The following is a 10,803-nucleotide window of genomic DNA, read 5'->3' as shown; positions in this document are numbered from 1 at the left end:
TCTAAGAACATACAAAATTTACCAGTAGGGACTTCAAAGTGCAAAGAGTACACATAACTAAATACCAAGTCCTGATCTATAAAATCCTTTATGAACGACATACAGCTGATAATTACAAAGCATCATTCAGACCACCAAATAACAAATGAAACAAATGAAGAAAAATATACTTTAAGGAAATCAAAACAATGACACCATTGGGAATGTTATCTTTGGGACTCAGAACACCATTTCTACCTCAATACCTACCAAAGCCAAGGAAAATATATGCTTGAACAGGGTAACACAAATAAGAATGCAAGCTACCACAAAATGCCTCAGGACTATTACCTCTTTATGTCTCAGCCTTTAAATCCAGCAAGCCATTAACTGTTTGTTCTTAGGCATCTCACAGTATTTTACAGGGATCTTTTAGGAATTATATATAGGTCTAAAGAAAGCCTTTGAACCTCCTTTCAATGATTGTTTTAGGCATTGTGTGGAGTTATACAAATATATTTGTATGAAAATTGAAAGCCCTGGTAATTATTCAATCTTCTATTACCTTTTGAAATAAAAATCATAGATGGCTTAAAGACAAAAGCGAGTTTTAGAAGCACAAAGGTAATTTGAACATTAAATTGTATCTCTACTCTCACACAACCATTACCCTGAATCAACGTCAGTGTGTCGCAATGATTCAAAACACTGACGCCCTACTACCAGCTACTTTCCCATTTTCCTTTTAAGGATATGATTGTCCTTAAAATATGTACATAGCAAGCAGCCAAACAAACCACCGAGAGATTTGCAAATTGTGCTTAGAGTGGGTTTGTCACAGAAAGCTTGAGGGAGTGGCCATGGAGCAGCCTGGCCTGGGCAGCTGCCCTCCCACCCATGCTCCACGCCAGCCCAGGGCTCCTCGCTCCCGGGGTTAGCACCGAGGAGGAGGTTGCCCAAGCAGAGGATGGAGGGAAAAACGTGGCAGAACAGAAAACAAAGCAGAGAGAGAAGAATGAAGGGAAGCCAAAGCATTTTAATGATGATTCGTGTTAGTGGTTACGTGAGAGGGAGTTAGTCTAGTGTCACACTATTGGTTTCTCAATACAGACATGCCACAATGCAAACAAAACACATATGATGAATAATTTGACACAAACAAGTCCTGTAGAGATGGCAGCTGGTATCTCCTAATGGGTTTAAAGATGCACCACTCCTACTACCTGTACTCACTGCTTCCAGTTTTTATGGTACTACCACCACATCCTCCCTCCCTCTCAACTTCCAGTACCCTATAGAATCTCTCCCTTAGAACAAAATGGGGGATTATGATTTTTCTGCAGAGTTGTCATGCAAGGAAAGATGCATCCCTCACAGTCAAACAAAAACAAAAGAACGGGAAAAGGAATGTCATGTTTAGGGCTGAGGAGCAGGATAATATTCCGTGTTCTGTACATACATCCTTTAGAGGGTGTTTCAGCTTTGACTTTCTGAAATGCACGAGTGGAGTCAGACCAAATGCAAATCCCTTTCTCAGGCAAAGGAAACCATGGCCAGCGTGTTTGGAGGCGGATGTGGAGCACAGCTCCCAGGCAGTGCATGGGAGCGCTCACAGGAGCATGAGTGTGAGTGTGAGTGTGAGTGAGTGTGAGTGTGAGTGAGTGTGAGTGTGCACGGGGAGTGCCTTGGCTGGCACAGGGACCCTGCCAGGGGCTGTGCATTCGCTGCACATGCATATGGCATATGTACAACACGCCTGCGTGAGTGGGCACGCAGGGAACCACACACCTACACGTCAGGAAGAAAACATAAAATAATCCTCTTTGAAGTGTATTAAGGTTCTTAAACCATGAAAACAGGGGCTGGTCAGGGAAGCTAACACTTTCACTGGTGAGTGTGAGTGTGAGTGAGTGTGAGTGAGTGTGAGTGTGAGTGTGCACGGGGAGTGCCTTGGCTGGCACAGGGACCCTGCCAGGGGCTGTGCATTCGCTGCACATGCATATGGCATATGTACAACACGCCTGCGTGAGTGGGCACGCAGGGAACCACACACCTACACGTCAGGAAGAAAACATAAAATAATCCTCTTTGAAGTGTATTAAGGTTCTTAAACCATGAAAACAGGGGCTGGTCAGGGAAGCTAACACTTTCACTGGGATGCTGCAACTCGGTATTAAACTCTGCAGCAATTTCAAAATGGGATGTCAATTTCTCCTTCATGACTCTAAGGTCATTTCCCCAGTGAACAACAAATCATGCATATACATATATACAATTCTTATTATGGTATTTCCTGGCTTTTTATGGTTTGCCTACAACCTTAATATCCTTCAAATGTATATTCTGTATATTTATTTTCCTTTTTATTTCCTTTTGATTTAAGAGACAATAAAACCAACTGCTATGTAAGATCAGACCCATTAGTTTCAATGATGTGAATTTAGGATTCTCTGCATAATATAGAAATGTATATTTTTAAAATGTATATTATTTTTTAAATACGCTGGAGCATATATTTTATATTAACTGTGGTCTGATGATTAAATACTTATATCAAAATATTTTGTAAATACATAACATTTACCTTTAGACTTCAGTGATTTTTAGAGCTTTTTCAGTGTATCATAAAAATATGTCCTCAGGCACATTAAAACCCTATTATATTTCTTTGAAATGTTGCCAATGCCCATGTACAGTAGCCACTACTCAAAAATGTCATGGCCATTAATACATTTTTCCTAAGATCCAAGCTCATCAGACCATTTAATGTACCACTAGCTTACCATATTTTTTTCTCTCTTAACATAAAATTATTCTGATATTATTGAGAATGAAAATAAAAAGCAATGAGAACCCAAACTTTTTTTTAAATAGTCAAAAACTAATTTTTTATATTTTAAAAAATAATACTTAAAAAACAAGTTTCTTTGCTGGGTTCCTTCTCTGTAAGGTTTAAGCCCAGATCAACTGTTGTCTAAACCCCTGAAAATAGAGGCTTGCAGTGGCAGTGCTGTCAGAACATCAGCTCTGAGCCATGGAATGTGCCACTGGAATAAAATCAGCACTTCAGACTTACTTATCTGGGGATGCATGAGCCCATACAAACCAGAGTTTTTCTCTAATTTAAGGTACTTACACAAAGTTCTACCATTTTAGAACTGTAAAATTATCTACCTATAAAAACTAACTCTTGCTTAAACTCTAGATAATAAGGACAGGTGATTTTTTTTTTTAATAAAAAATCTGCTAAAACACATATATATTTACACATGGCGAGCAAGTTATTGTATAAATGTGGACAGTGTGTATATATTGGCATTTAGTAAAATGTTTCCCTGAACCTGATTGTATGCATTATCGGACAAGTATTGATGTAAACATCTGAACCTACGTCAGGTGTCTCTGTTACCCATTTACATTAGACCAGATCAAAACCAACCAGACAGACAGACAAACGAAAATATGTTTTCCTGTTAGACGAGTCCACCTAACTCCTTAGTTTTATCTCCTGCACACAAGTCAATCAAGTCTGCTGCTGAGCAGTGTTCTCGTTCCTACAGCAGGTGAAATACCTGTTAGATGGGTTGTTTTCTGCTTGGCATTTTTTCCAACATCTTGTGGAGCAAACATCATTTCCAGAGCCAGCCAGGCACCCAGCCTCTACTCCTCCCCCAGAAATGATTAAAAGATAAGTGTATAGGAGAACCTCTCATGTCGCTCCTCTTGTAGCTCTGTTCCCTTAAAGAACTCATGACACTGCTTTACACGAGGAAGGATGGTCATAATCCAAGTCCTGCTTCCAGAAAGGCATGTAAAAATGAACCTCCCCAGTGTTTAGTGTTGCAGAAAAAAGATACAAATGTAAAAAAAGTGCTCAAAAAGAAGTTGACTTTTTGTATTCAGCCATACAGTCTAGTAAGAAGAGACTCAGAAGTGCAGGCCCACAGAGTACAGTGAAGGAAGCCTTTTAGGTGACTTTCTTCAGGTGATGCAAAACTAATTCATTATCTGCGGTCTCCTGTGCAGATTTTCCCACATGGACTTCGTTCTCTGCGTTTGCCTCCACCTCTTACCCAACTACTTTTTGGCACTGTCCTGGTACGTGGCAGTTTTCACTGTTGTCCCCGTTACTGACCCGGCTACGCCCCTGTTACTGACTCGGCGTACCAGCACTTTGGAGACGGGGATTTTTGTTCTGTGCATCTCACTTTTGGCCAGGTGATGGTGTGCGACGTGATGGCTGTTACTGGCATCTGCTCCATGGCTGGCCGGATGCGAGGAAAGGTGTTTAATGCTGATGGGTATCTTGGAGTCCTTCGCGCTGCTGGAGGGTGTTTTCAGTGAGCTCACGGTCCTTATTGGAGACACGGGCTTGGAGCGTGGCACACTGGGAACTTCCTCGTTTGTGGGCCCCGCTGGTGGGTTCTCATCCGGCTCGGCGTAAAGGTCATAGAGAGCATCCCCACTGTAGCTATCCCTGGGAAGGGTTTCCTTCTGGATGCTTGTGGAACTGTCTTCCTCGGGACCAGGGGTGGTGGAATCCCAGTAGCCCTCATCGCTGTTTGGGACACCCTCGTGCTGCTCCTTTTCCCTGCTCTTCTGCTCCTCTTTGTGGTTCAGGTGAATGGCAATCTGGTGGAGGCCACCACGCTTCACCACCACCCTGTTCTGGGCCCCCTCGGTACCTCGGGTTTCCTTCAACCCCTCGGGCTTCTTTGTCCCTCCTCCGCTTCCTCCTCCTTGCGTCTGAGTCTCGTCTGTCTGCGACAGCATATCCCAGAACTCCTGCAGGCAGGTGTCATCCACCTGGTCGGGGCTGGCCATCTCCTCCCCTCCTCCCTGGTAGGCCACCATGGTGGGGTGCTTCTTGGTGGCACCCAGCTTGCTGGGCCCGGGGGTGCTCTTCTCGCAGACGCCACTCCCGCCGCCCACATCCTCCTCATGGTCCGCAATAATATCTCCGCAGCCTGTAAGAGAGTCAAAGCTTTTCAGTGAAGTCACGTCAGCAAACATCAAACAAATACGATCAATCGATTGCTCTGAGGGTGGATCAACAGAGGAAGGGTCAGGGGCGGCTGCCGTCTCTTGACCGCTATCACAGTGAGGTTCAACAGGGGGGATAGTCGTTATTGGAATGTCACCTGTTATCGCCGCATCCTTCGCAGTCCCAGCCTCTCCGGCGGCGGGCTCGGGTCGCTCGCGGCGGAGCTCCTCGGGTGGCCGCACGGCGGCGGGCGGCTCCTCCCGGCCCGGGGCGCTGCCGGCCCGCGGCTCCGCTCGGGGCTCCTCGGCCGCGGCGGGCGCCTCGCCGCTGCGCTTCTCCCGCGCCGCCTCCGGCCCGGCGTCTCCCGCGCCGCTCGGGCTCTCAGACAAAGGTTTCGGCGTCTCCTCCTTGATGCACTCCAGGCTGGCGGTCAGGGACCCCGGCATGATAAGGCCGGACGGGATGTCCGAGGTTTCCCCCCTCTCCTCCTTGCCGTTTTTGTCCTTTTTGTGCCACCGCATGCTGCTGAAGATCCCCTTCAGCCCCTTCTTTTGTCTGCCGCCGGCCCGCGGCTCCGCGCCCTCCGCCTGCCTGCCGTTCTTCCTCAGCAGCGAGAAGAAGCTGTGCGACTTGGCCACGGCGCTGCCGGCGGGGCCGCCGGGGCTGCCGGCCGGCCGCTCCTGCGCCTCTCGGCTCGGCGCCTCGCCGCCGCCCGGTTCCTCCTTCTTGCTGCTCTCCAGCACGGCGTCGGCCAAGCCGTCGTGCGTCCGGCTCCGCACCATCCCCGGCTTGCCGGCGCCCTTACCCTCCCCTCCTCGGCTCCGCACCCCGAAGATGCTCGGCATGGTTCCCCCGGACTTCCTCCTCCTGAAAAGCTTGAAAGCGGTTTTGTTAATCCTGCCCGACGGCGGCTCGGCGGCCGGGGGCTCCACACAGTCGCAGTGCGAGTCCATTTCTGCCTCTGCCGCTGCAGCCGCGGCCGCCGCGGCTTCCCCTCCGCCGCGGAGCGCGGTGCGATCCCTCAGTGACAGCCCCGCCGCCGCCGCCCGCCCGTCTCCATGGCAACCCGGCGGAGGGAGGGAGGGAGGGATGGAAGGAGGGATAAGCCGCCTTCCCCCGCCGCCGCCGCCCGTTCCGAGGCGCCCCGCGCCGCCGCAGCGCCGCCCGCCCCGCGGCCCTTACATAACGCGGCCGCTGCCCGCCGCCCCTGCCGCCCCTGCCGCGCTCTCGGTGCCCCGGAGGGTGCCGCGCCCCGGCGGGCACGGCTCGGCTTTTGTTTGTGACGGCGTCGTGCGTCGCCCTGTGTCCCGGCGGCACGGTCGCTCCGCGCTCTGGACCGCAGGCATTGCGTTGGCTGAAGCCCTGGGATGGGGGTGCAGCCAAGCGCTCGCAGCGCCGACAGAAAGCGGGGGCCGGGGTCGCTGGGAGGGGGTGGCGGTCTGCAGGTGCCAGTACAGGGACAGACGGGTGGGAAAATGGGACACACAGACAGAACCCGGTACGTAAATACTCCCGGAGGCAGAGAAAAAGGATGCTAAATTCTCCCCACTCCCCTTGCTTTTCCATCTCCCACCTCATCAGGACGACTCACCATGTCCCTCTTTCTCCGCAGTGCCCGGGGCCACATGTGCCCACTGCCGACGACCAGAGGGGAGCAGTGGTACAAGCTGGGGCACAGCCCGGCCTTCTCCCCAGTGGCCTCCCCTGCCATGGAGGGGGAGCATGGTGGCAGCCCCCACGCAAACCTTCTCCTGCCCCTGCAGCCACTGTGCACAGTCATGGCACCAAGTCATGTCCATGTCGAATTGCCACCAGAGATGATGGCCAGCTGTCCAGTCACATCAGGGTGGCTGGTGTCACCCTGACCACAAACTCTTAACTGGTTGCAAATCAATCCCAGGTGAGAATAGAACAGAGCAGAGCGGAGCAGAGCAGTTGGGTACAACGGTCATCCAGCCCAACTGCCTGACCTAAGGGCCTAAAGCACATATTGTCCAAATGCCTCTTAAACACTGACAGACTCGGGGCATCAACCACCTCTTTAGAAAGCCTGTTTTTGGGTCACCACCCTCTCAGTAAAGAAATACATCCCAATGTCCAGTCTGAACCTCCCTTTTGAATCATTCCCATGCATCCTGTCACTGGACACCAGGGAAAAGAGCTCAACACCTCCCTTTCCAATTCCCCTTCTCAGGATGCTGTGGAGAACAGAGAAGGCACCTCTCAGTGTCATTTTCTCTAATCTAGACAATCCTGGCCAAAACAACCAGCCCTGGGCCCCAGACTCGCTGAACTCTCAGCTGTGTTATTTCAGCTCTGGGCAGTGCTCTGCACCAGAACTGCAGAGCAGACCTGCTGTCACCCAGAGCTGTGATAGTGCCAGAGCCCTGGCAGCACACAGCACTTGTCTGGGCTCCTCAAAACAGAAACATTTGTATGGGTTTAAGCTCTAAATGCAAGCGAGTACCACTAAAGAGAAGTCGTGTGTGGGCCCACTGGCATGGAGCTCCCTTTGAAGTCACTAAAAGGCTTTGCCATTGACTTCACTGGCTGGAAGAATTAGTTGTAGGCTTGGGTGTTTTTTTAACATCATCAGACATTCATTGCACTCTCCCATGAGAGCAGGTTGAATTATCTGTTGTGAATAATTTATCCAGTGAATTTAGTCCTGTTCATGTATAAAAGTGCCATTTGCATTCAGAATTAGAAGTGTTCAATAAGAGCAATATGAGCGAGCACATCATTCAACTTACAGGTCTCTTCTGCCTTCTGCCAGAGACAGAGGAAAGGACAGATGAGGCAGAAGACAAGATACTGGCTGGAGGAGGAGGAGGAGTGAGTTACATTTTACAGAGTACAGCTTGTAAACGTGTCCAGCATCCAGAAGCCACAGAGACAGGAGAGAGACCAGAACTGTGACCCAGAGGTGCAAGTTCCTCACCTTGACTGTGCCTCCATCAGTGCTACCACATCATGAGTTTCCCCATTGCTTGGTCATGTTTCTGCTCTTAACACAAATGAAGGAAACTTGATAAAAGAGAGCTAATACCAAATGCTTTTGAGAAAATTCAGATACAAAGAGTCAGGCATACTTTCGAAATTTGAAAGATCAAACCATGATCATGTATCTTGAGAAAAAAAATAGATAAAAAGTCTAACAAGTACGGCTTGGCCACCTAACTAAAATTTTCTGGTTTTCCACTTTCATTTCACCAATCCTTTGTATTTTGCCAGTTCCTCTTACAATCGTTGGGTCCAATGGAAGGAGACTCAGAGATACAAAAGGCAGAGGAGAGGTGACTTAATGCTTCACAGCTGTATGGAACAGACTGCTTATTGTGCCTTCTTTCTTTTTTGAGTCAGTATTTGTGGCTATGACAGAAAGATCTTGTTTTTCAGCCAGCTTAAAATCCAACTGTTAGTGGAGGAAAGTGACTTGAAGTCAACCTGAAATTACTACTTGGGAAATATTTTGACAAATTGATTTTTTTTCTATACATTTAGTTTCAATACTTTTTGCACTTTAAAAATAATTATTTAGGAATCTTGAAGTACCTATGGAAATGGATAGTCATTCCAAAAAGGAAATGGTAAAGCACTGAATTTTGAAAGTGACTAATGAGATATCCCCATTTTTCCTTTTATCCTTTTGTTTTGACCTGAAGACATCTACGGATTCATTGTGAACTTATGACATGCTTTTCAGTCCCCTGTATTACGGCAGGGATTTCTTTATGGCTTCCCTTAATCTCTGTAGGTCTGAAATGGAAGTCTGCTTCTGACAGTGAAAAATGTCATAACTCTGCCTGCTTAGCAAGGGAGCAGAACGACTGACAGACACCTTGCAAAGTGAAAACAAATGAGGAGCTCTAATTTAAAATCACAGAGAGCCAGCAGGGAGCTCCTGATGACATGCAGACGAGGGGCAGCTGAGCTGCTGGTGATGGGAGAGCTGTTCCTACTGCATTCCCTCCGACCTGGCTTAGCCTGAGGGGCATCTGATGTGGTGGAAGAGCTCCCATGCTGAGCTGCGCGGCACGGCCACACCAGCAGGTTTTATTCTAGCTGAAGGGGATATCACAAATGTTCTACAGGGTGGATTTTTTTTTTTTTTATGTTTAGATTGAGTATGAATGAAGAAAACCAGACAAGAAACACTATATTTAAAAAAAATCAAAAAGGGTAATATAAAAAATGTAGCATTTATAGGTAATTTTTTTTTTTAACAGCAATTAAGGACTTTGTCATGAAGGCTCGTTTCCTGGACATACCTTACAGCTCTTTTGAGCTGCCTATTAAAGGTCCCTGTCACACACTGCTGGTCCAGCTCTCATCCTTGGCTCCACCACTGACCTGTGCTGTGATCCTCAGGAAGCCTGGGCTTTGCTCCTTTCCACGGAGCCTTCTCCAGTGACCCAGGGGTGCCACTGTCCCGTCCCCGGCTTGATCCCTGCGGAGCCGCAGGGCAGACCCGGAGCTGCAGCCGTGGGCTGGAACAGCAGGATCGGCGGGAATGGCAAAGCAGCTGCAAGCCTCACCCTGCCTTCTCCCCGTCATTGCACCAGGCAGGGGCTCTCGGTTGCCCCTCTCCCAAGGACTGCAGGCTGTGGCGCAGAATGAATACCGAATAACATCCTAGGTTTCATCAGGTACGGATTAGTGATGGGAGTGACAGGTAGCAAACCATCTTGTCCCTCATTTTGGCAGAAGCCCCAGTTTTTGGTAATTCAAGGTTGCCTCACGTGCTGAACGGGAGCACTGGGCACAGGGTGACAGGACAGAGGTGTTTGAACATCTCTGCAGCAGCTTTTCACTTCATGCTTCATTCCTGTGAAGCTTCTGTGACTCCAGAAAGTCAGGACCAGCCTTCGCAACATAAGCAGGATATGCTCAGTTTTAAACCAGAAAACTGACACAAAACTGCCTTTTCTTTCTTTTTTTTTTTTAACATTCTCTATGGTTGTATTTCAGCCACCACACATACTATAGGCTCATGGAATTGTTCAGATCAGAAAAGACCTTTAAGAGCACCCAGTACTGCTGTTAATTGTACATATGCATATATAATTCATGGGGCTCAAAGATGCTACATGAATTTAAAACTTGTAGGTCTTCTTAATGATAAGCAGTGAATCTAAATCACTGGCAATGTGAATTGCAGGACTTTGGCTGGCACAGTGCCTGCATCTAGGCCCCAGCTGGTAATGGGAGAAAGTCAGCAGGCTTTTAGGAAGCAATAGATAATTACCTTGCCAGCATCTAGAATTTAAGGATGAGTGCAGGGAGGCCCAGAGCATTAATGTGTGCACAGGGAAAACAGGTCCACTACCTGCAAAGTTACTTTGAACATAACATTTTGTTTTTATTTGATTAGGTGTGCTACTGCACAGTTAAACTCTTCAGTGCATTACTGTACCCGGAAATGGGAGAGATGCTCTTTGCAGGATTACTAAATCAATGGGCTCATTAAGAGAGACATAAGTAGTGTCAGATCTCTAGTGATACCTTAAAATCTGCTTAGGGAGCCACTGGGACTAGAAAAAGAAAACAGTTAAAACCAGCAAAAAAAAAAAAAAATCAGGAAAAGGAACGGGGAATAAAGGATCCCTCTTATTTTCCATGTGAGCATTCTTGCTGTAACATGTATCAGTGGCAAGTGGCTGCTCATGCAGGTAAAGGAGGAAAGTGTCTGGATTTCTAACATTTGCCACTTGTTTGCGTTTGTCTCCCAATGGATCAATATCATCTAATAACACATATTTCCTTCCTGCCTCTCCAGTCCATTCAGCGGCAGCTAACACCACTCCAGGACGATTTGCTTTGTTACTCCTACCTCCATT

The 10,803-nt window shown here is 48.0% G+C and overlaps 1 protein-coding gene across 1 annotated transcript; it reads right to left on the bottom strand.

Annotated features, from left to right (window-relative positions):
• Nucleotides 1–1,869: 1,869 nt before the first annotated feature.
• AMER2 (APC membrane recruitment protein 2) lies at nucleotides 1,870–6,046 on the bottom strand. Its single transcript, XM_039718661.1, has 2 exons — nucleotides 5,121–6,046; nucleotides 1,870–4,946 (listed from the first exon to the last, which is right to left on the bottom strand). The coding sequence occupies exons 1-2, from the start codon at nucleotides 5,914–5,916 to the stop codon at nucleotides 4,057–4,059; spliced, it is 1,686 nt and encodes a 561-aa protein (XP_039574595.1). The 5' UTR covers nucleotides 5,917–6,046; the 3' UTR covers nucleotides 1,870–4,056.
• Nucleotides 6,047–10,803: the final 4,757 nt, after the last annotated feature.

The sequence above is a fragment of the Passer montanus genome, unplaced genomic scaffold (assembly GCF_014805655.1).
Source record: "Passer montanus isolate IOZ18808 unplaced genomic scaffold, ASM1480565v1 scaffold4, whole genome shotgun sequence".
NCBI classification, from domain to species: Eukaryota; Metazoa; Chordata; class Aves; order Passeriformes; family Passeridae; genus Passer; species Passer montanus.
Note: the sequence above shows the minus strand (reverse complement) of the source record. Positions and strands in the feature narration are given on the sequence as shown.